We start from the raw sequence: 26,928 nt of genomic DNA, 5'->3' as shown, positions 1-26,928 counted from the left end.
CAGCTATGATATTGTCGGTGTAAATACGTTTTGTTTTCGTTTTTATACTTGTTTCTTAACTTGATGACATTTCTAGGGACAATCAGCTGAAGGTTGTGATGTATGTGCCGTTTGTTTTCGCAGTTGTACGGGCCCTCAATTAGTATCATTTTTAAGTATACGTTGCAGTAAATATCCGTTTGGCATCTGTGATGTAATTGCACCACTTTTGCCGATGTCTTGATTTCAGATGTGAAGAAGGATTTTTGTTGCAATGTCAGATAGTCAAAAGTTCGTGCCGAATGATTTTGTGCCACAACGAGGAATATTACATAAAGAAGATTTGCCGCAGAATATTCTTTGTAGGCCGAAACTTATGCCTCTGAAATCCCTGACTACTCAGAAGTTAGAAAGTATGAATAAGGCATCAGATAACGAGGCCAAAAACTTGAAATCCAAAACGGCGAAAGACGTTTGATGGTATTTTACGTAGCGGACGCGCCTGACAGAAATGACTGTTGGACCATTAGTTGTTGATGTCGTTGTGACTTTTTTCCTAGCTTTTAGCATCATATACAGATATATTAATTGGAGACGACATCACGTTATCGTAAAGTTCGCAGTGCTAACAGGATGGTACTTTTCGTTCCTCATAATCTTCGTTCTTCCACTGGATGTATCATCTGTAAGTAATTATGTAATTACCCAATACAGAATTTTCTTTTAGGGAAATTCGTTGTAAGTTAGATGAGATAACGTAACCTAGAGTTAATCAAGGGTTTGGTAAAATATATACATGCAATGCAAGTGCTGTATTAAGAGCCTATTGGAATATATGTACCGTTAACATTTTGTGGGAAATTATTTCTAAAATATGCCAATTGAAATGGTATTGCCTCGAAAAAAAGAAACATGTCTGCATTTTATTGTTTTCAATGCACACTCTCAGTTCTGTTCATGTGAGACTCAAGATAATGTTTTTCAGTGAAGACTAGCTGTTAACCTTTTTATGTTTGAATTACGCATACCTTTTGCATAATTTGATAGCAAATGAGTAAACCAGACAATTAACACTTGATCTAAAACCTGGTAAGGTTATGTTGATGTGTTGGATACGATACAGTCTATCAGTTTTGATCAGTGATGTCAACCTGAATGGCCACTAACATTTCATACAATCATATTTACTAATATTTAAATTCTCAAAGTATCAGGCTCATAGGGGTTTTAGGTGGGGATTTTCTTCTTATTAACAGAATTAAATATATGCCTATTAAAAACATGAATGAGACGGCAGTGGGAAAATTGGGTGTTTTCACCAAGAATCTTAAATATAGCTACAGAATACCGTATTGAGACATTCATTGGCTTTGGCAGATCACAATCAAATTTGCACCTACCATTATAACCTAAATCTTCAGCTTTCCTACAGATCAGTGTGTCACCATTGCCTCCATGTAGTGTTGATGGTGACATGACCGCTTGTCAAAGGAGAATCGCTGTATTGGGCATGTCAGTGCATTGTAAGTCTTGAATGGTGAGGAAAGGAGACTGTATGAATATATGTTTGTTTATTGGCTTGAAAATAAACTGCTGGAGGAGTGTACAAAGAGCAGAGTAATGGCTCACATGGGTATGACGCACTGCTAAGTAGACCCACGGAGATTATTGCACCATGTAAATGCATGACACTAACTCATTTACCCCATGTTTTCATTCATTTACACACAATGTTTCATAAATCACACAATAATGAGGAACCATCATATATGTGCAACTAGTGTCTGGTTACTTTCAAGACATATTAATATACTTGTTAATAAATCTAAGTTATGAAATAGGAATGGAATGACATAGGAAGTGACATGTTGACTTTCCTATTTTCAGTGTTATTTATTTTTAATTCTATAGCACTTCTGTAACAATGTCACAAGATGTGGAATGTTTCATTACATTAATGAACTGACTGAATGATTATAATAGCAATGAGATGGCAAAAAATGTGTTTGAAACAATAATAATTATAATTCAATAATGGGCACAGAATGGGAGTACGATTGCTGTGCAGTGTTTTGGAACCATCTCAGCATTCACCTGAAATGATTTTTGAGAGCCACAGAGAACTCTGGTCAGGATGACTAGTCCTTAATTCCAAAAACACTAGTTAGTAAATTAAAAACAATGACAAATAATTGAACTTTGTGATATGGAGAAAGGAATGTTATGTAATCTAAAGTAGCTAATCTGTTTCAAATTTGTTGGTGGAGGGCAATGCTGTGGTTGTAAAGTAACTGCCATCAAGGGATCCTGGTAAATAAACTTTGAATAGGTGATCATAACAATATGGCTTCCATGTGAAGTTAGTTACATGTTTCATCGATCATTTTGCACTATAGATTGTAATGATGTGGAGTGAGTCATTTTACATTCACATCACAAATTAATTTGTATATAAGTTATGGTTAGATACTGAACATTCCTAAGTTTGGTGTGTGAGTTAGTAATTCCTACCCACCACCTTCTACATGTTACGGTAACAGAAATTCTTCTACGGAATAGGAGGAGTTGTCAAGGAGAAATTTTCTCAGTTTGCTCTTAAATTTTACTTTGCTGTCAGTCAGACATTTTATGTCACTGAGTAAATGACCAAAACTTTTTGTTGCAGCATTGTGCACCACTTGTTATGCTAATGACAACCTGAATGGAGAGTAATGAATGTCATTTTTTTTCCTTCTGGTGTTATAATTATGTACATCACTGATCAATTTGAACTGTAATGGTTTATTTACAATGAACTTTGACGGGTAATATAACAATGAAAATAATCAGTTTTCAACAATGTAATGTAATTTGACGGATAAAAAAATTTACTCATCAAGCGGCAGCAGGAGAAAAAACACACACAAAAGTTTAACTTATACAAGCTTTCAAAACCAGTGGCTCCTTCAGAGAAGAGTTGCAGGGGAATGAAAAGTACTGGAGATGCTTGGAAAAAGGGATACAGTTCAGAAAAGTCATCCTCAACCTCGTGTCAGTGGAAACTTACTGGATGAGATGAGAAGGAAAGACTGACCTGTTAAAATTTCTGGAATCTCTAAATACTTTCTCTCAATTAAATTTCACATGGTCCTGTTCCAAATCCCATGCCACTTTCCTTGATGCTGATCTCATACTCACCGAAGGCCAGCAAAACACTTCTGTCCACATTAAACCTACTAACAAACAACAGTAGTTAAGTTTTGACAGTTACCATCCTTTGCATTTCAGACTTTCCCTCCCATACAGCCTTGGCATTTGAGACAAATGTATTTGTTTTGATGCTGGCTCTTTACAGTAATACACTACCATTGTCACTTTAGCATTCACTTTACATAATTACCCTACCAGCCTAGTTCAAAAGCATATTTCCTGGGCCATCACATTCAATCCTGGTACTGCTGATCCCTCCAAAAAACAACTTCAGAGCACACTACGTGTCACTCAGTATTGTTCTTGCCTTCACTGTATTAATCAGATACCACGACAAGTCCATGACATGCTAAAATCATGCCCTGAAATGAGATCCATTCAATCTGAGATTTTGCCCGCCACCCATAGAATTGCTTTTTGTCCCCCCCCCCTTCCCCCCCCCCCCAATCTCTGCGATATCTTTGTCAGACACTACGCTCCTTCTGCATCCTTCTCCTTACTCTAAGGCTTTTACATCTGTGACTGTACCCGCTGCAAGACTTCTCATATGCACCCCCCTATCACCACCTATACCAGCCGTGTAACTGGCAAAATAAATAGTATCAAAGGGAGAGCCATCTGTGAAACAATACATCACATGCCAGCTGTTATGTAAACACTGTTCAGCCTTTTACATCAGAAAGACTACCACCCAGTTATCAGTTCTTCTGTAGAGTATTAGTATCCTGTTCTTCAGTTGAACCAGAATTACTCATGGCTGAAAAACCAGCAAACCAAATATTGGTATCTTGTTCTTCAGTTGACCTACATGGGTCAAATGATGATAAAAGTTTCACACTGAACAAAATTAACAATATATCCACCACTTGTTGAACTACATACCATGAACAAATAAAAGGAAACCAAAATTATTAGAGCCATAGTATGAAGGAATAAACATACGTGCCTACAGTACATGACATTCAACTACATACCTATAGCATAAAAATGAATACTAACAAATCCAATAATAACATAAAACTGTGTAACACCAATATCACAAAAAGCATCATAAAAACTGAAAGTAATTTCTTAAACTTTCCTGCTGATTCTGTGTCATCTTGTGGAATTGGGTGCACTGCCCAGTGGTCTGCGTCTTCCCAACATAATATTTCGACATCATAACTCAGCATCTTCATCAGATGTTGCGGGAAAACCTGCTAAAGATGCAGAGTTATGTCATAATACTGTGTTGGGAAGTCGCGAACCACTGACAGTAACAAAATCACTCCCCCTCCCTAATTACCATGAAGCCTCTCACGTCCCCAACCTAGCAATAATTTAGCTAACAACTTCAGATGCATACATTTCAGCACCAGCATTAAGAAAACAATTAAATGGACAGTATATATCTGGTTACACTGCACTTCTCAAGAATGTTCATCTAAATGCCCCTGTAATGTTGAAAACAGTTGTTCCCCCTCCCCGCAACAGATTTGATGTTCCCTCACCCCCTCCAATACCCCTCTATGGTGTAGGGAAACGTCCCAGTACGGTAATTCTTAAATTTAATCATGTGATTCACTACCAAATGATGAAACCCCCACCTCCCCAAATCCATGTATGATGAAAACTCTTCAGATAGTATGGTCAACCCCTCACCAATATTGTCAGTATCAATGAATCAATGAAATTCTCCGGCAGCTGTGTACTGAGGTGTTCATTTATTTTATTTTGAAGGCTACCAGTTTCAGCATTCCACAATGCCATCTTCAGGCCGCATGTGCATATCTCCAAATAAACATCAATTTCATATAGTGCCAGAAATCCCTGGATGTTGTGAGTTCACTTGTTTGACCAGTGCTCCATTCAAAGACTTGATAGCAAATCTACTTAGAGTTGCTCTCAAGTCTTTGAATGAAGCACTGGTGAAACAATTGAATTCACGACGTCCAGGGATTTATGGCGCTATATAACACTACTATGGTTTATTTGGAGAGATGCATATGGGGCCTGAAGATGGCATAGTGGAATGCCGAAACTGGTAGCCTTCAAAATAAAATAAATGAACACCTCAGTTACAGAGCTGTTGGAGAACTTCATTGATATTGGCAATTATGTAACCAGCTGATGTCCCATGTCCATGATGGATCAACAGAGACCTCAGCAATATGTTCCTCAAATAAATTAACCAACACTTTCTCCCCCTCCCCCCCCCCCCCCCCCTCTCACCTGTCCCTTCCCCCCCCCCCCCCCTTCCTCCCCCTTTCCTCCAATTATACCTGGTTTTTCCAAAAGCTAGCTTGTTAATTTGTAGGATGAAACCTCCCACCAAAAGACTTACTACACTTCAAATACTTCCTACAGACTTCATGACAAATTGCATTCTATTACAGTACACTCACTAACATGACACTCATGAACAACAGTCACACAGTGTAATACATACTCCAACCGTATGTGATCATCATAATGTCTTTCAGGACCAGCTTAGACTTTCCGAACCATGTTCCTCTTCCAATTGGGGGCCATGATTTGTCACGGCTACACCCACAAAGATACGAACCAGCAGTATGCTGCTATGACACACACATTGTTTTCATATTTTGCCCACACTCATGGCACCAATCAAACTCGGGAAAATAAACCAGACAACTATAGAAACTTAATTGTACATACTTGTCGACACCCAAAGCAGCAGACAAGTCATCCTTATTCATATGTACAGATAAATCCATACCTAATAATGAATAAAATATATCTTAAAATTATGCAAAACACAGAACAAAATTTCAAATGAGAACTTATCAGACTGCAAACACTCACTATCAATTCAAGTGATGACCTATAAAACCCAAAACAAACACAAAATCCTCAGTTTGAGGCTAAATTCATTCATTTATATTTACACTTCATTAAAAAAAAGCTATCTTTGGCTTGGATATGACATCATTGTTCAAAGCCAACAAATTGTATTCCATTCTTCAGTGCAATCAACACACAGATCTTATGGAGATGTTTTTTAAATTCACATGGGAATCCCTGGAGAGAAGGCAATGCTCTTTTCAAGGAATGATTTGGAAAATTTAGAGAACTGGCATTTGAAACTGACTGCAGAATTACCCTACTGCAGCCAATGTACATTTTGTGTAAGGACCACAAACATAAGAGAAATTAGAGCTTGTATGGAGGCATATAGACAGTTGTTTTTACCTTGCTCTGTTTGCAAGTGGAAAACAAAGGAAAATGACTAGTAGTGGTACAATGTACCTTCCATCATGCACTGTATAATGACTTGCAGAGTGTGGATATAGATATAGTTGTAGATGTAGACCTTGTTGTCAGTGGTTAGTTCAACACAATCTTTTTTCCCTAAAAGCCCTTGGCCAACTGGGCATAAGCTGTATCTTTAATGACGAGGTCTGTGTGCAGCTGTTCAATGGTGAAATAAATAAGCTAGTGCAAAATCACATGAAAAATATCACGAATTTCTGTCCAGGAATTTGTGAGTTGTATCTAGTTTAGTTTTCCCACCTTTTTAATACAGTGTGCACTAAGACTTTCCTGTTAGATTATTCTGTCATGACTGTGCTTCTCATGTGTTATGAGATACTGGTTACTTCCTAGTAACTTAAAAATTCACCATAAAAGTGATGCATCACATGGAGAATTAATAAAATCAATGGTAGGTAATGAAAGCCTTTTAACTCCATTGTCTGTGAAAATCCTGGAAGTAACTAGTAACTCCTTTATCAAAGAGAGATTTGAAAGTGCACGAATTTCTCTAATATGTCAATAACTAGGCTTCTACTATATAGTTACACATGTAACAACTTTAACTATATCACTTTACATGTTTTTTAAGAAATGGTCTTTGCTTCTTCTGTAAAATTTAGCAGAACCAAATTATGAGGTTTTCATTGCCTTTATCATCAAAATAATCATTTTATACCATGTTGTCCTTCCACTGATTCCTGTCATATAGATATTTGTTTGTAATGATTCAAATTTCTCAAAACTATTTTTTTTTTATTTTATTCTAGATGTCTCTTGTTGGCATGTTTCACATTTTGTTTTCATTACTTTTAGAAGTGAATCAGTGCTCACTTACTGTAAATTCAATTGGAAATGACCAATACTATGTTTCATATGTTTATTACGAAACTTTACATATGCTGCAGGCTGTCATGGTCGGTATTTGTGTAGTTGCTCCTATTTGTTTTGTAAACATAAGGTCATAGTCCAAGGCTAATTATCACCCCAACATTTTGTCTTCTGATGCTGAAGGCATTGAGTCTGTAACTGCTTTCTGAGTTTCTTAAAGCCTCTGATGTCTCCAGCATCAAACGATGAAACAATAGGCACAGAATTATGCATTGGACCATGGCCTTATGCCCCTAAAACAAATATCAGCAATTATACATGTGCTGTTTGTCAGTATCATGTGAACTAAGTGCTATTATCTCTGTACTTGGGTCAGCATAATTGGAACTGCCTGTCATCTTTAAAGTTTCAGATGCCAAAGATTCCATATTTTCTCCCATTATATCTATCGAATTTCAGTTTGTTCTACACTACACCTTTTTTTCTTCTGCTAATTTCTTGCAACCGGTGCCACTTAATAACTTCATGCACTCATTTCTGTGTTGGATGCATAAAAGCAACATCATTTAAACAAAAATATACACAATACTGTCTAAATTTATTGAAATACACTGCCCGCTAGTGATTTAGGAAACTTGTTAAAAACTTAAATCAGGATTTCGTCTTATCAGTGTGCAACCTGCCCTTGAAAATGACTCGACTGCTGTGAAACTTATTGTGAAAATTTTCTGGGTAAAATATTGGCTTACAGGTAATGTAGCACTTGATGCCCACAAACTTAAGAACTTCCATTGAATAAAACAATGCATAGTCAGTGACACACCAGAATGGAAGATGACATTGATAGGTATGCCAATATTTCGGCTCCGAAATGCATCAGCTTAGCTTGTAATGTGTTCTTATATATGTGACTTTAATGCCTCATCATGGTATGTCCAGGTCCCATCAAAAACTTGGAAATGTTGTAACTGGAAATCACAAAGTGCTTCAGAGACATTGTCTAAATTTGTTTCAGTGTAATAATTTTCCTGGAGTTGTCATCACCAGTCAGCCCAAAATTTTACTGCAAACTAAGCCTGTAGTTATACAATATGTAGAATAATATGTGGTATTGTGTGGTGGAAATGAGAGTTTAACATTTCCATTTTCTGCAACAGCCCAATAAGAACAGTAGATGACTAGGAACTGGCATAGGAACATTCTGTACTAAACAAAATATAAATGCTGTGCTATTTGAGGCTTCCCTGTTTTAATAACTGAAGATGACTGGCAGATACCTAGTGGAAATATTATGCAGTTTTGACAGTACCATCTGATGGATTGCCTAAGAACCCTTCAATGTCACACGTGAAGATGATAAATAGCTGCCTCTTAGAAATATTTTGCAGTTTAGACGTTACCATCTGAGGAAATGCCCAAGAACCATTCAAGCAAAATATAAGTACTGTAATATATCATACAGTATTAAGAGATTTATAGTTTTACACTTTCCCTGAATCTGGACTTTGAGACAGTAAGAGAACTGCATGTAATGATCATATCCTGGGATAATTATGTGACTTTTTCAGGAATAATCAGCTACCACAGGCTTGTGATAGACAGAAAATGTGAAAACTTGATAACATGTTGATACTGAGCACAGTAAAGATATAACACTGACTAACTTTCTCAGTGATGGGGGAGGGAACGGGTTGTGGCATTTGCCTGAAGTGATTTAGGAAACTTGTTAAAAACTTAAATCAGGATGTTGTCTTATTAGCATGCAACCTGCCCTTGAAAATGACTTGACTGCTGTGAAACTAATTGTGAAAATTTTCTGGGCAAATATTGGCTTACAGGTAACGTAGCACTTGATGCCCACAAAAACCACTATTGGGCAGTATTTAAAATGCCTAGGAATATGAGCTATGCGTGACAATCAAAAATCCTACCACAGCTACTACTTCACTGGATCATTATTTACAGTCTGTACATGAATAATTTCGTAGATGTCGAGCAGAGCAAGGCTATCCAATAGCAAAAATTCTGTTAGTCTGTAAAAATTTGAGCTCAATTATGAGTACGTCCACTCTGATTTGTTGTTTCTCTATTTAGTCCACAACATGTCGGGTTGTTTTGAGCTGAATGTTAAATCTATATTGCAGCTGCTCTGTGCATCACATGAATGGATCTTGATGATCACCTGTCAAGAGGTTGTTAAATACATTGCTGGGCGTCAAAACATGAATAAAAAAAGTGATGGTTATAAAATAACACATTTTAACTGCTTTCGAGATTTAGTCCATTTCATTATCTGTTGCATGTGTTTTCTCTTCTCTCTTAGCGTGCGCGCGCCCACACACACACACACACACGCACACGCACACACACACACACACACACACACACACGAATTTTTTGAGAAATACCACATTGTAATCATAAAATGCTGATGTTTCCTGGAGGGGTTGATGTTTTTGTTTTTATTTCAGACTGTGTACAGACAATGCTTGAAAAAGAATAATGTCACAGAATCTGAAAATACTACTTCTACAGTCTGTCGTGAACCATGGAGCTATGTTGGAAACGATCTGTATTTACACCTCTGGCATATTGTCTATTGGACATCACAGTGCCTAACATGGTAAGTGCCTTCCTGTGGTAAAACTGAGAATTCACATTCAAATTTGCAAAACCGTGATTGTGGATAAGTTGTGGGTAACTGCAGTGACATGGATAGCAATGAACTTCTTGTGTAAAATGACATCCACTAACATAAAAGTGGGGATGTGTAGTAGTTATTGTCACATTGTAACCAGAATCAAGCCCAAATCCAAAAGCATGGTTTTCAATTAAGTACACCACCTAGCCCTGAAAGCACATTTATTACAAATACCAACATACAGCCTGAACAGAACTGGTCTCTTGGATGGAGATTGCTGCTATTTATACAAGCATTGAATATTCCATTCTTTACAAACATAAGAAACTTTGAAAACCTTCCAGAAATGATAAATACTAAATAACAAATAACTACTAGTGGTCGGGTTTGAACTGATGGCCACTAGCAAGCAAACCCCCCCCCCCTCCCCCCCCCCTTGGGGTCCGGGGGTTAGAATAGGCCCGAGGTATTCCTGCCTGTCATAAGAGGCGACTAAAAGGAGTCTCTCTCTTTGCAGCCCTACGAGTTCAGGTCCCATTCTATGGTTTGACTTGCCACTTTCAAAATTTTACAGAAGTGTGGACCATATGGGGAAGGATGCCTTATGTGGTGCACGAGTTATCCATAGTGCCCTTAGATTCGATCTCCTGAATCTCTTGTCATTGCCTTGCATCTCCACCTGCGATTCAACTATTTGGGCAAGGACACTTTCCGGAGTATGTCATCTTCCTCCATTGTCTCCTATCCTCTTTTGCCTCCATGAAAATATTAGATTTCTCTGCATCCAATATCCAGCATGGTAGCTAGTCCGTTGTGGTGGAGCTGTCATGTACCCATTTGGTGGTAGCCCCCTGACAACACAGGGATCGCACTGCTGATGTCTGAGCTGTAAGCTCCCCACATATGCCAGGGAGTAGATGCCTGTCTCCCTGGGGCATAAGGACTCCTGGCAACAGCCATCATGCCAGATGGCCTTTGCTTTGGCTGGTTGGCGCCTGTGGGGAGAGCCCCTGATTGAAGTGGGTGGCATCAGGGCAGATGACCTGCAATGAAGCGGACTAACTCATCTCTTGCTGGTGACCGTACGGCATAAGCAGTCTCTGAGAAGGACAAGATTGAATGCAATTCCGACAGGTATGACCGTAATTGTTTCCCTCCCTCGCTACACCATGGGAGGAACATAGGGCTACCGAATGGAGAGAGCCATATTCACCTTGGTTTTTAGTCTGTAGCAGAACTGATGGGGACTCCTTTCTACCTACGAAGCCTCAGTTTTTCATTGAACACCTTGAGGATAAGTTTGGAGAAGTAACAGCGTTGTCCAAGATGCGTAACAGCGCAGTCTTGATTCAGGCAGTATCTCCAGCCCAATCCCGAGCGTTACTTGCCTGTGACAAGCTGGGTGATATTTCTGTTTCTGTCACTCCCCATAAAAGCCTCAACATGGTCCAGGGGATCATTTTCCATTGTGATCTCCTCTTGCAGTCTGACGAAGAGCTCCATTACAATTTAGAATGACTGGGTGTTCATTTCAACCGGCGCATTTACAGGGGACCCAAAGACAACATGGTTGCTACCGGTGCCTTCATCTTGGCTTTTGAGGGTGATTCATTGCCTGCGAAGGTCAAGGTGATGGTTTACCACTGTGATGTTAAACCATATGTCCCTCCCCCTATGTGGTGCTTTAAGTTCAGGCACATGTCTTCCCGCTGTCTGCTAAAACTATCAATGTGATGGAATCTTAAAGGTAATTTGCTTCACTTTCTCACCAATCAGTAATAGCAAAACATTTCCGTGAAAGAGCTCATGGCTGCATCATGATCAGAACTGTTTATGCTCAACTGTTTCCTAGCCCTACAGTGGCCACTGGCTGCCTGATGCCAGCCTCCATTAGACCGCGTGATTGCGGTGTGCTGTAGTGCAAATTGGGCCCATTTCTGCCCTCACATTGGTAAGCATAAAGTTTTTTCTTACTGTAGTTCCATTTCTTTGTGAAATAACTTTGAAACACTGAATTAACACTGTGCAGTGACACAATACGCATAGGTTAGTATGAGTGTATTTATCAAATGTCATTTTCTTAATTTAAGTTCTAGCATTTGTCTTGCAGTTATGTATTTGATTTTGCATACTTGAATCTGATGAAAGTGTAGGATTAATTTTTCTCTTACATTTGCTGTTACGTTCAGTAAACGAACAGAAAAACACTGTTAAAATATGCATTATACTAATACAAATGGAAGAGAATTTACCACACTAGCATTACAAGGGAACTGTTTTTTAGTAAAACATGATGTATCTGTAACACAAGCGTACCTAAAAGGCACTAATTAGTAAGATATTATACACTTTGAACTTCGAAGTGGTCTGTGTTAGTGTGCTGTTGTGTTCCATACTCAAGTAGCGTGGACATTTGGGAGTTGGAGTAGATGCGTAAGAAGCCATTTACTAAATTATTCGGTGGCACAATTTATGTATGAAATTGTGTATTCACAAAAACCAAAAATTGTCACCAGAATCAGATAAAGGTATTATTAGGTATGAGTATCATAAGTTTTTTGTTTTTACACTATGAGGTGCTGGAGATAGAGATGTGCCTTATGATGGAGAAATTTACTTAAGATTTTCTTATTGATTTTTGATCCGAGTGCTTGTAGCTCTGTCACAGAATAGATAGAAGACTGGCCTCTGTTGAGTCTGGAACTGAGAGTTAATGCAGCAATAACTTTACAGTGTAATCCTGTAACCTCAGAGCTAGCAAAGAGATGCAACATGTGTCTCTCCCTTTTGCCCATAGGACAGATAAATCATACTGATACAGATGAGATTAGTAATGATTTGTGTATGGAACAACTTCACAGGACTCAAAATTGCGTACTAGGCAGCCATGTTAGTCACTGTGTTATCATATCTGCATGTACCATCTCAGCATTCCTCATGGCTGATCCATTTCCCACTGAGTGCCACCTATCTACAGTCTCTGTCCATTTCCTCCATGCTTGCTACTCTGAGATTCCCACAGGACGTCAGACATATTTGTGCATCCACACTGAAGAAGGTGGATCCATTGCCAATCTAGGCGAATTAAGTAAGGAAGCAAATAAACAGATACAAACAGCGGGTAAAGTGTACCCAAACATAAGATTTCTATCAATTGATTTCCTGGATAGATGCAGCTTTACAAAACATGGGATGCACCTGAATAGAAGAGGCAAGTCATCTCTGTGCAACGCAATTTACGAAACGTTAGAACCACATAAAAAACAAAGTATCTATGAGTGAGTACCAGCCATTGTAATGAACTACCAATACATTACTGGAAGCAACCACGGAGGAAGTGAATCTGTCTTGTAGACAACAACTAAAGCAGCTGCAGAACCACAAATTGCTACAGCATCACGATCAAATTCAGTAACAACTGCAGCACCAGCAAAACAAGCAACATCTGAACCAGCTCAAGCAACAAGACCAATAACAGCAGCAGCACAAGCGACAGAAGCAGAAATGGTGTCAACAACTGTAGCAGTTCCACTACAGTCACTGGCAGGAAAGAGGAAGGAAACCACAGGCATCAGCAATTACAGGGCAAAACCAACAGATACTACAACAACAGATCCACCACCAACAGAAATAGTGCCAATAAAAGAATCAAAGGCAGCAACAGCACGAAGAATCCTGTCAGCACCACCACCACATCCACTACCACTACCACTACCACCACCACCACCACCACCACCACCACCACCACCTCCAGCCACAGAAGCACCAGCAGCAACAACAGCAGCAGCAACTGAACCAACAACAACAGTAGCAGCAGCAACAAAACCATCAACAACAGTTGCAGCAACACAACACTGCCTAAGGAGGAGTCAAAGACAAGGTACATCTACATCATTAAATAAGGATTTTCTATGGCCTCAGACAAAGAAATGGAAAAGATTGTGACAAATCAGCAAGAAAATTTGCAGATAAGTCACAACTACTATGGAAAAAGCAGCACATTACCAGGCAATGACAAAAGAAAAAATACTTTCAAAACAGTCAGGATAATGTGTCAGAATATTCAATGCCTCAGAAACAAAGTACTAGATCCAGAAGTAGCTTTAAATAATCTTGCTGATGTCTCTTGTATTTGTTTATCCGAACACTGGTGCAAGGCTAGTGAATTAAGTCTCATAAATATAAGCAAGTTTAATTTAGCAACACATTATTGCCGAAGTGTTTTTAAAAATGGTGGGGTATGCATTTACTCTAGAGTAGGACTGCAGTTAAAAGTGAAAACAGAATTGGACCATCTAAATATAGAAAAACATTTTGAATCATGTGCCATAGAGTTAAAAACTGAGGAGAAGAGTGAAAAACTAGTTGTCATTACAGTATATAGATCTCCACTGGGTGACAAAAACATATTCTTCAAAAAAATAGAAGCAGCATTAAACACTTTTTATAGTAATGAAGTGAAATTATTTTTATGTGGAGATTTTAATATTAACCTGTTAATTGAAAGTGATGAAAAAAGACAGCTTTTGAGTATACTCAGCAGCTTCCACATGAAACCACTCTTTATAGATGCCACCAGAATAACAGAACTGTCATCTTCTCTTTTAGACAATATTTTCTCAAATATGGAGAATGGTATCACTGAGCCACTAAACGTAAACTTAGGTCTTTCGGATCACAATACACTATTAACATACATGAATTACTCTATCCCCAAGGCAGTAAATTATAAGTGGGGATACAAAAGGCACTTCTATACAGAAAAAGTAAATACTTTCATCCAGTTGTTAGCTAATGAAACCTGGGAAGATGTCTTTGCACAAACAACAACCGAGGAATCTTTCAATGCTTTTTCTAGTACATTCATGTCCCTATTTGAGATGTGTTTCCCAAAAAAGCTCACAAAGATCAATGTCATGCCTAGGAACACAAGCCAGTGGATAACACCTGCTATTAGAGTATCTAGTCAAACACTAAAACATATCAGTCAACTCAAAAAAGATAACAAAGATGAACACTTCACAGATTATGTTAAGACATACAAGAAAATTTACAGGAAGGTGATCAAAAAAGCCAAGACAATGCACAATGACAGTGTAATTGCTGGGTCAGCAAAAAAATCAAAAGCTATATGGAATGTAGTAAAAAAAGAAATAGGCCCAAGCAAAAATGTTAGAAATCCAGATGACTTTGTTTTAAAAGATGATCAAGGTGTGCTAGTCAGAAATCTTACTTCAGCAAATTACATTAATGACTACTTCATAAATAGTCCAATCAATCTGCATAAAAATTGTTCTAAGATTAGTAGAACATCAATCCCAGAAGAACAAAGTGTTAATTCATTATTGCTACCTCCCATGAACAAATTGGAAGTTAATCGAATAATAAAAACAATGAAGAATAAAATGCCCTCAGGGATTGACGAGATACCTTGCTCAGTCATGATGAGATGTGCTAGTGTCATATCGGACCCACTCTCACACATCATAAACATATCATTTTCAGAAGGTGTCTTTCCACAACGATTAAAAATTGCAAAAGTAAAACCATTGTATAAAAAGGGCAATATACATGAAGTGGGAAACTACAGACCAATAGCTTTATTATCGGTATTTTCAAAAGTAATAGAGACAGTCATGAAAAACAGAATTACAAATTACCTCGAGAAATTCAATCTATTGTCTGTAAACCAACACGGCTTTCGCAAAGGAATGAGTACAGAGTCAGCCATCACCCAATTCATTGAAAATATTGTAACAGGGCTAGATAAGAACAACAGTACAATAGGAATAAATTTGGACCTCTCAAAGGCATTCGATACTGTCCAACATGATATCCTGCTAGACAAATTAGAATATGTCGGTATACGAGGAGTAGCTAAAAAGTGGTTTCAGTCATATCTCCATAATAGGAAACAGGTAGTAGAAATTGCAACAACAAACAGTAAAAACCAAAGTATTGTTTACAGATCGGATATTCAGACTGTGCCAATAGGGGTACCGCAGGGGAGTGTTCTAGGACCTCTCCTATTTCTTCTTTACATAAATGATATCAAGATTCCAGTAAATGGTACTCATATAACCCTGTCTGCGGATGACACAAACATTGTAGTAACTGACATAAATCGGGTATTGCCAACATCTGCAACCAGAGTTATAGAATATTTGCAAAATTGGTTTGAAGTGAACAAATTGACCATAAATATCTCTAAAACTAATTGTATCCATTACAGGAAAGCAAAGTCACACTCTGATCTAGATCTCAGAATACAAAATAAAGAAATTGTGAGAGTTGCTACCACAAAATTCTTAGGTGTACATATAGATGAACATTTTGACTGGAAATCCCATATCCTGTATCTCTCGCATAAGTTAAGCTCTGCTTGCTTTGCTTTACACCTTATTAGCTTTGTATGTAGTAGGGAATGTAGCAGAGCTGTTTACTTTGCTTATATACATTCTGCTATTACCTATTGCCTCATCTTCTGGGGTCATAGTAAGAAAAATCTAAAAACCATCTTCACTCTACAAAAACGAGCTGTTAGAATAATTACAAACAGTTCAAGGCTAACTCCTTCAAAGCAATTATTTAAACAGCTGAATATTCTACCCCTACCGTGCCTCTATATACAGAAAAGCGTAATTAATGTAAAACGAAATATTAACAATTTCCAATTTAACTCGGATCTACATACTTAAAACACAAGAAAGTGCAATGACATTCATATAAAAAGAGTTACCAAAGCTTTGGCGCAGAAACAAACAAACATACAAGGAAGCAGATTGTATAACAAACTACTGGTAAAGATAAAAGAAATAAAAAAATTGTCTTCATTTAAAGAAGCAGTATTCAAATTTTTAATGACCAACTGCTATTATAGTGTAAAAGAATACCTGGAATAGCTTCATACTAAACAATTATATTTATGTACTCTGTGCCAATAGTAATTTTTATCTGACTGTTGCTATGATCTAAATAAATAATATGTACAAAAGTGCTAGAATTGTATGTGTTATATCTAAATATCAACTGTGTATTCTATGTAAAAAGTCTTTCTCATACATCAATGTAAATAATCAAAGTTGTACATGCTATTTCATTGTGGTCTGATGTTGTGTAGTCTACTGTGCACATCTGTATTTTGTATAGTATTGTTCACCCTATATGTGTGTATGTATATACTATGTATTTTTTGACGAAATCCATGCAATGTAAATTGTCTCTGGATGAATAAACTACTACTACTGCTACTACTACTACTACTACTACTACTACTACTACTATTATATGAATGTGTGGTGTCCTTTCAGGCGTGTCTGAAAGTCCCGTACAGCTGGGCAGATGGTTCTGCAATAGTTATTGTTAGCCACATTGTAGCCATGACTTAATTTCTGCCTGTGAAAGTACTGATGAGTTAGTGAACAACATCAACACCCCTGCACCCCACTCACAACACAGACTCATTATATGGCAGTTAATCTCAGCAAAGTGCCCTATGCTTGCATCTTTCTGCCAGCAGCTTAATTCCTTTTGCAGCAGACTGTCACTTTATTGTGAAGGCAATAAATGTGTTATAGTCAACCACACACTCATTCACATCCACTCCCTCTCACCCTCCACACCTCCCCCTTTTCCACCGCTCACGTTGTGTATGTTTCATAAATTAAGACACTTGGTGCAGATTGATATCTAGTTATCCAGGTTTGTGTTGTCAGATATTCTGTGTGGCAAACATCCAAGGTTTCCATCCTTCCAGCTCCCCAATTCTAAAAATAACGAAAATAGCAACAAAAAGTGCCTATGAACTAATAAATTATGATATAGGAATAATTTGACAAACTTTCTTAGTCATTGTTTTGTGTGGTGGCAATCAAAGTCAGATAAATGTGAATTGGATTGCAGCATCTGTTTATTCACACAGCTAATGGTCAGTGTATTTCAGAACAGTAGTAATGCAGCAAGCAGATTATTTAGCTAACTGTAACAAATAGAACCTATGTAGTGATTGTCATTTCGGCAGCATAGCAGACAGTAATATCTGAAAATATAATGCAATTGGAAAGATAAAAAAATGTACTTACCAAGTAACGGCAGGAGAAAACATGTATAAAGCTATTTAAGTTTGTAGGATTAGTGAGCTTTAGCTCCTCCTCCTGGCAGAGGGGATGAAGGGGAAGGAAGAGGGCATTCACCCCTCTTTCTTCCCATTCAACCCTTCTGTCAGATGAAGGAGCCACTGGCTCAGGAAGCTTGCAAATGTAAATACCTTTGCACATGTGTTCTGCTGCTGCTGCTGCTTGGGAATAGATTTTCCCTCTCTCTCCAATTACATTAGATTTTCAAAAATTGATTGTTTTTGTTGAGACAGTAATATTTGCTATGCAGTTATTTGCAGAATTGATGTAATTAACACAGTAAACTCTGTTGTCAGAATTGTATTATTAGCGCTTCATGACTTGAGGATTATGTTCATTAAGTCAGATTATTCAAACTGATGCCAAATAGAAGAGATGTTGTTTTCATATTGACCTTGCAGTGGATTTTGCAAACAACAGTGCATGATTTAACTGTGAAGTGATCAATTTCTAACCTGTTGTATAGTATGTAAAAGTATAGTGTATGAAATGAGGTGCATAAAGAATAATTACATGTGCAAAAATCATATGTAACAGGCAAGATAGTGTTCAAATGGTTCAAATGGCTCTGAGCACTATGGGACTCAACTGCTGAGGTCATTAGCCCCCTAGAACTTAGAACTAGTTAAACCTAATTAACCTAAGGACATCACAAATATCCATGCCCGAGGCAGGATTCGAACTTGCGACCGTAGCGGTCTTGCGGTTCCAGACTGCAGCGCCTTTAACCGCACGGCCACTTCGGCCGGCCAAGGTAGTGTGAAGCAAGCTATGTTGAGTAGTATGATTCACAGTAATTGCTTATTTCATTAAAAATTGCAGCTATGCTCTATTCTTTTGACCAAACTGTGTATAAATACATATTACAGGTCCACAGGCCAAATTTAACTTCATTTTCTAACATTACTCCATCATTAAGGTCTCATGGAAATTTTATTTGCAGCTGCATGTGTCATTACATAGGTAATATGCAGATCACCAATGAGAATGTGCAATCAGAAAAATGTTTGGCAACTCAGTAATAGTTTATGGACTCTCAGGATCTATGTTGAATTATTCTACTAATTTCCTAGATATTTACTTGTAATTTGGATGTAATGTTCTGAATGGTTCTTGTATAATAAGTGTCAATGAATTAGAAATTTTTATTTTTCAACTGCAAGAAGGTTATTTTATGAGTAAATTACAATCTTTTACTTTGTGAGAAATGTCTGTTCCAAATGTCAGCCACTTCTTCCTCCTCCTCCTCCTCCTCCTCCTCCTCTCCCTCCTCTCCTCCCTGTGCTGCAAATGAAAATGACCACAAAAAAATGTAGTACTGGAACCTTAAGAAAGCCTAGAGTTTGTACTGTAGTGCTGTGTAGATTTTAATTGTCTGTACACAGGGTGTTTGTTTTAATGTGGAACAACAAAAATCTTGAAAAATATGCATTGTAGGATAAAAATGTTCAAGATGAAAAGTTAATATTTTCAAAGTAGACATGTATGTGCTAAACTGTCTACCCCCTAACAAGACTCCCCCCTCCCCCCCACCCCATATGTGGTTCAGGTTTTTGTTTTTGAACTGGAACCACCTCCTTTTTAGAGCAGATTTGGATTCCATGCCAAAAATACCTGGGGTTTATCTGAAATAATTTTTTTTTCATTTGTAGTAGATGATGTTGTAATTGGCATGAGTGTTACAATGGTTGGACAGAACACACTGAAATCAGTCTCACTGATGGTGAAATTCAAAGGGACTCACTGAAATCAAGTATCCTGGTGGTACGCAGTCTCACCAAAACCAATCCTGAAGGCAACGAAAAACTATTAAAAGAAGCTTGTTTTCCAGACTTTAAAATGACTGGACATAAAAGTTTTACTTGGCAATTCTAAATGTATTTTTTAACAATAATATCAACTGTTTAGAACAAAAAGTTCATACTTTTAATGAAGATGCAATGTAGAATCAAATGAGTCAGTTTTTTTTTTTTTTTTAACACTTTAATTTTTTTCAATTACAGTGCTACCTACAACAATGGAAAAGAATAGTTTTTGGCAAACCCTAGGTATTTTTTTTGGCATGGAGTCTGAATATGCCATAAAAAAGAATGTTTGCATTTGAGAATAAGTCAGCTCCCCCCATCGGAGGGTTCATAGGGTGGCCATTTTTAGTGCAGACAGATGTCCCAATTGAAAATATTAATTTTCCATCTGAAACATTTTTTCCTTGTGATACATATTTTTTGATATTTTCAGTTGTTCCAAGTTATAACATACACCCTGCATAAGGGACACACAAATGAAAAAGAGATGGATGGAAAAAAGTAAGTAAACTGTTTATTACTTCAAAAGTAGTCACCATAACTGTTAATGCATGTATCCCACTGAGAGACAAGACAGTCAATGTCTCATGAAAAAATGTTTGCAGTTGTCTACGGAAACGTGATTGTACCTAGGTCCGTCTGCCTGTTGCCAAGGTTTTAGACTTTGCCGCAGGAGTTTTGCTAGTTTGCCCTTACACAGTTTCATACAGTCCTCATCTCTCCCCTTGCGGTTTCCATATTTTTGTAGCCCTGAAAAAAGGCACTTGTGACCATTGATTTGCTTCTGACGAAGAGGTGCGTGCCTGGGTACAATCGTGGTTCTGTAGGCAACCACAAACATTTCTCCATGAAGGCAGTGACCGTCTTGTCACACAGTAGGGTAAATGTATTAATAGTTATGGTTATTACTTTTGGAATAATAAACAGTTTATGTACATTTTTCCATCTCTCTTGCTTTCATTTGACTGCCCCTTATAGGTAGTTCATCTATAAGTGTTACTGTATTATTATTTGATAGACACTTTTGTTGCTTATTTTCACTAGTTTTTGAATAATGGAGCTAGAAGAACAGAAAAATAGGATGATTGCCACACTGGAGCAACAGCAGAAAAGCTGACAATATGAAGCTGATAAAGTAGATATTAATCTGTGTCCAGAGGTGTACACAGATGGTGTGGGGGAAGGGGGAGGCAGTGGGTGTGACTGATTGTGTGGTAGGCCATAACACTTGTTTATCACCTTCACAATGATGTGACAGTCTGCTGTGAAAGAAATTAACTCATTAGTAGAAAGATTAACTGGCATATAATGAATCCGTGTTGTGTGTGGGGTGCAGGGGTGTTGATTCTGTTCACACACTTATCAGTTCTTTCACAGGCAGAAATGAAGTCTGGGTTATAATCTGGCTAACAGTGACTACTGTGAAAAGAAAGTAGTGATAGTTTGACATCGGAATCATGAGAGCAGGGATGGTCTCTGCAAATTGTAGAACTTTGACATTTCTCTAATTGAGATTGAGGTAGCGTAGATGTGTCATTCATATGACACCATCAGGGATTAAATTAGTAATACTATGTGCTGACTGTGAGGTGCTATATAGAAAATGGGCCTCAAGCTAAGGCTGATGAACCTGTAGTTATTTATGGTTCTCCCTGTCATAAGGATACTGCAGGTTGAAAAGCTCTTAAATATAGATGCTTTTTGCTGGTATTCTCATGGCATCAACAGCAGTTATACTGTAATTATTATGAGTAGATGATACTTGTTGTTCTTTCAGCATTTATAATCTGAATGACTGTTTTAGTTAAGGGTGACTTACTCTAGACATTTACTGTCAGCATTTTGTGTTCCTTGTTGCACATTCTGATAGTTGATTCTCCTTTCATGTTAGCAGAAAGTTGTAAGACACATTCACTGGTTTCATTTTCTCTTCACCTTTTTCTAATGGTTTTCTTGCACAGTAGATGTTCTTGATTTAGAACTTTGTTGTTCGTAGCTTATGAAGTCTCTCTCCAGATGTCCATGTTTTGCGATCTTGCTGAATTATTGTCTTTTGCGGATAGTGCTAATGACAATGTTCTTAAGAAAATGTTTTCTATGTTTATAATGGTCAAAAGACATTTTGCCTGCTCGTAATGTTTACAGTGTAACCACTGGTGACATTCCAAAAATGTGAATCATGTCTGGTGGAGGAGTATTTCAGTTTTCAATATACTTAAGACAGAAAGACAAAAATAGTTGTGACAATTATTGATTTACAGTGTTTACTTTTCAATTGCCACAGCAGAGAATTATTTGTGGCTAAGTTCTAATCCCTAAACCTTGTTACAGGAAAAAGAATAAAACTTGATGACATATACTTTTGGTAGTACATCCCTCAGTGGTTGTGTGTTTGAGACGCAAGCTGGAAGTCACTCCCAAGCCCACTCAAGGAATACATCAGCTTGTGAAACAAGTTCTTCCTACTAGTAGCACATAGATATTTGGCAACTAGCCAGAGTATGTTTGGCAACTCTGTGGCCATCAAGTTTCTTCCTGGACGGAACAGAAGTATCCTGCTAAATTCACTTGATATTTTCTTGTCATTCCCATTGAATAATCTCAGTGATTTTCACTTTAGGTTTGACACTAGATTATCAGTTTATGGTTTTGAGGCTAGTAAGGTCACAAGCAGAATTTGGGAGACACCATATTGGTTTTTGCCCTAACAAGTTGAAGCCTATATTTGGTGGAGTTTATTTTATAACTAACACCTTATGAATAAATACTGTCTCAAAGCACAAGCACAACAAAGATCTCTCGAAAATACACTAATATTGGTATGATTTAATGTAACAAAATGACTGGAAAAGTCGTATTGACAGTTAAAGAATTATTGCATTTCATTGTTTTCAGATTTTCCTTGTGTGTTATGAAAATATGCCGTTTCAAGGCAGTGGTGCATTGAAGGTTTATCAGAAACATGTTGTTCTCAGTACTGTTTGTTATAATCATCAGTTACCAACATATTGGCTTTTAAGGGATCATATTATATGAGGAACATTAGTTCAGAAGGTTATGGTAGTGTAGTGGATGTAGCCACATACTTATAGTGTCACAGATTGTAGGTTTGCATCCAACTGTTTTCAGAATATTTTTATTTACCTCTGCATTTTCTAAGAGATTCTGAGACACACATATTAGTTTAACAGAAGTATGTACTGTAATCTTGTTTGTTCCATTGTGTGAACATGCTAGAGAATATGGGCCAATGAAGATTGTTTTCTGCATCACTGTCCCATTTGATTCCAAGTCATTATTTACTTATTCATCCAGAAATCACAACCACTGCACAAGACCTGTGATGTTATGGAAACTTCATTGTCTTGTCACACAAACTCGTAAATACTGCAGATTTAACACTCAGAGTAGTAAATGTCTCAAGTTTAGGACTGAAAACAAGGAAAAAGTGTCGGGAAATGTGACGTAGGTGCATAAATATGCTATCAGTATGTTTTATCTTGGCATTAGCTTTTGGTATTATTTAGTAGTTTATTATGGAAAGGAAAGAAGATACAATATGTAAACTTTCAACTAGACTGTGATATTGCTGCCCCCCCCCCCCCCCCTCCTCCTCCCCTCGAAATAGTGGTTGTCTGATGGACTGATGTGTAACGTAATCTGAGGTCTAGGACAGTTCAAATTGATACGTGTTGCAACCTTTACCAGTATGGAAACCATGGACTTCACCTCAGTATGACACAGGACAGCACTTAAAAACAGACCATTTCCAAGTCCAAAGTGCATAATATTTTACTAATTAGTGCCATTTTAGGAATACACATGTTACCGACTCTTTGTTTTATTAAAAAAACAGTTTCAGTGTAAGCTTATAGTAGTAAGGTATAATTCACTTGTACTAGTACACTGCATATTTTAACAGCATTTTTCCATTAGTTTATTGAACACAGGGTAAAAATAAGTGACAAAATTAATCATCAACAATATATTATCTAACGTTATCTTAAACAGTGTAGTTTACTGTGTCCACACCTGTAGAAACCTACTTGTTTAGAGTTAAAAGTGTTGTCAAGCCAGGTTTGAAGTGTAGTTTTATATGAAAAGAAATTTTCTTGGCTGTTATTCAATAAGAAGCAGGAAAGGTAAATATTTGAGGGCGCAAGGTCAGTAGAATAAGTATGTGAGGGAAGACTGTCCCCAGATAGTTTTGTTTGTGAAATTAGCAGATTACATTATCATGTAGTAGCAACACATGATGCAGTTTTGTTGATCATTTTTCTTATACTGTGATGGAAAGGCGCTTCAGTTGTTGGCAAGAAATGCCAGCTGCAATGGACAGACACCTGGGAAGGAGTTTGTAGTGCACAACACCCTTCTTGTACCACCAGATGCAAAATATTACCTGTTCACACTGCTCGTTGCTTGAGGAGGTGTCTTTTGTTAGGGTTCAGCCATTAATTTCACCTTAAGAAGTTAACACGAAGGTATCATAACTCATGTTACATTGGAATGCTGAGCGAGAAAAATGATGATGTTCAAGGTAACTGCCTTTTGAAGCATGAAAATATTTTAATTTCTCTAATATTCTGAAGAAGATTGTCCCAAAGTCTGGTTCTTTGTACAGAAAATGATTTAGAGGATGTGTTGGTGTTGTGTACTGGTACAGAGATTGTTTTACGTTGTTGAGAACAAATACTTCTGCTGTGTTGTTCAGATAGTAGTGTAAGGGTTGAAGATAAATAAGAGGGAGTACAATAATTGAGAAAACAATAGCACAAGCCCAGGGTATGATAATCTCTATGCTTATCAGCACATAGTCATGATGATTGTTTGTAGGCAGGTGTGATATGGTCAAAATAGCATACATCACAAATGTTCACACACAAGCGTTATCATCAGTTCCAACCAATGTGAGTTCTTGCCCGAAAGTCCTTGGATTGGTAAATGCCAGTCCTCTGTAACCATAAGCTCTGGGCACACTTCAGCAACTACCGCGCAGCATAGTGGTGGAACATTGTGTGTCACAGGGTCTGGAGATCTTGGCTTAGCTACCCAGATCATGAGGATGGTAAAAAAAAAAAAGTCTGATGAGATGTGTGGCGGTTGAGGTGGAACAGTTGTTAACAGGCAACCTCTGGGGAATCTGCCAGTTGAAATGTTGTCTAGAGGGTGTGTCTGGCACTTTAATATCAGTCAGTGAAATGGACCACTTCTATTGCCCGAACAAGTGGCGAACCCCTGGAAAGCTCAATGCGTCAGGCAATGTGCCACAGTGCCTTAAACTGCAGCAGAAGTGTTGTGTCCTGTAGAGTTCTTGTCAAGATTTCAAAAGAAGTACTGAAAGAGGAATGGGCTCAAGAATTTATCATTGTCATGGAAAGTATCATGAAAAGATTGGATGAGGATCTGGTAAAATCCAACTCCTGTATCCTTACCTTAAGTAGCACAAAACACCTAGAGCATGTCAAGGCAGATTTCCTTTGCATAAATGTGTGGCTCTGCATCCCCAACCCAATGCTTTGTTGGGGAAGGGACTGAAATGAAGATAGAGGAGATTAAAACAATGAAGCGCATCCTGTATGAGGAGGCCAAAAAGATCTATAAGGCCGTGCTGCCTCCCACATTCACTACAGCTTTTGCTTCAGTACAACCCCCATGATAAATAGCTCCCATACTACAGTGGAACATGAATGGGTTCAGGACTCATGTGGAGGAACTGAAACTTCTTGCACAGGCGCACCCCCCTGTGCTTGTGTTTACAAGAAACACATTGTAAATCTACTGATGCCCTTGTGCTACGGGGCTATACCCTCGACCACAAGAGTGACCTGACTATGGACAGAGCAAAGGGAGGGCTTGCTGTGTCAATAATGCACACTACTACTCTGCTCTCCCCTTGATTATCAACTTACAAGCACTAGCCATTGAAGTTCATGTGAGACAGCAGATCACGGTGCTCACTGTATTTACCTCCACAGGTTGCGACAGACTGTAAGGCTCTCACAGGCCTTACAGAACAACTCCTCTGCCCATTTCTCCTAGGGGGCAACTTAAATGCCCATAGTGTACAAATGTTATGGGGCTCGAACACTGTTTACCCAAGGTGTCAAGTTTTGGAGAGCCTTGTGATGTCTTGGGAGCTGTGTATCCTCAAAACAGTCAATGACACTCATTTCTCAGCTGCTACTAGATGATTCTCACTGTGGGTTCACCTGGCAGATGAAGCATTAGTTGGAAGGAAGCTGCCAAAATGCATGGACACTGTTCAGCCAGCTGGCTGTGTTTGAACACAATGGCAGTGTTCAGGAAAGGGTGGACCATGTCACATGAGTTCTCCATTATCCCAAAGTCCTCAGGTCTCCTTAGAAGGCAACCTGGACCTTGACGGACCAATGAGTGTTGTTCAGCAATCTGGGTCAGACATGTGGCTCTATGACAGTTCAAATGCTGCCCATTGGCAGACAACCTCACAGCCTTTGTAGTTGCAGGAGGTAACACTCAACACATAATTAAGGAGAGGGGGGAGGGGGGGGAAATGTCACTGGCAAGCATTCCTGGTCTCTATCAACTGTTACTCTTGTTCTACTAAAGTATGGGAATCCATCAGGAGGATTTCCGGTAAATGCAGTTGTTTACTGATAGCAGTAGTGCTGAAACATGGGTGTCTTCAAACAGTGCCAGGAGATATTGCCCAAACAATGACAGAGCATTTTGCAGCAACTACTACCGATGCCAGCCAGGATCTGGCGTTCCACCACTACTGCATGAATGTTGCAAGGGCAAAGTTGGAGTTCAGATACAACAATTCTGAGTTTTAAAAATGCCCCTTCTCCATGTGGAAGCTGAATTTGGCACTGTCTGAGGCACGATACTGAACCTGGTCACTGTGAAATCCAGTACAGCGTGCTTCAACATTTGAAAGCAGCATAAAGGAAATCCTCCTTGAATGTTTTAAGTTGATTTGGCAGGCAAGCTAATTTCTCAACTTGGGGGAGAGTCAGTTTTGATATGTGTCCTCAAACCAGGAAAGGACCAAACTTGTCCCAGTAGCTACTGGAGCTCTGCCTAAACGAGCTTTGTAGGAAAGACCCTGGAG

At 38.2% G+C, this 26,928-nt stretch overlaps 1 protein-coding gene across 2 annotated transcripts in view; it reads left to right on the top strand.

Annotated features, from left to right (window-relative positions):
- The first annotated feature begins 355 nt into the window (after window positions 1–355).
- LOC124555018 (LMBR1 domain-containing protein 2 homolog) overlaps window positions 356–26,928 on the top strand; it is a 107,301-nt gene continuing 80,728 nt past the window's right edge. For both annotated transcript variants that reach the window (XM_047128764.1, XM_047128763.1), the window contains exons 1-2: window positions 356–664; window positions 9,723–9,874. In XM_047128764.1, coding sequence (XP_046984720.1) covers window positions 491–664; window positions 9,723–9,874 — 326 coding nt within the window. In that variant the 5' untranslated portion in view covers window positions 356–490. The remainder of the gene's footprint in view (window positions 665–9,722; window positions 9,875–26,928) is intronic.

The sequence above is a fragment of the Schistocerca americana genome, chromosome X, assembly GCF_021461395.2.
Source record: "Schistocerca americana isolate TAMUIC-IGC-003095 chromosome X, iqSchAmer2.1, whole genome shotgun sequence".
Taxonomy (NCBI): domain Eukaryota; kingdom Metazoa; phylum Arthropoda; class Insecta; order Orthoptera; family Acrididae; genus Schistocerca; species Schistocerca americana.
The sequence above is the reverse complement of the archived record's forward strand: the minus strand, read 5'-3'. Positions and strand labels throughout refer to the sequence as shown.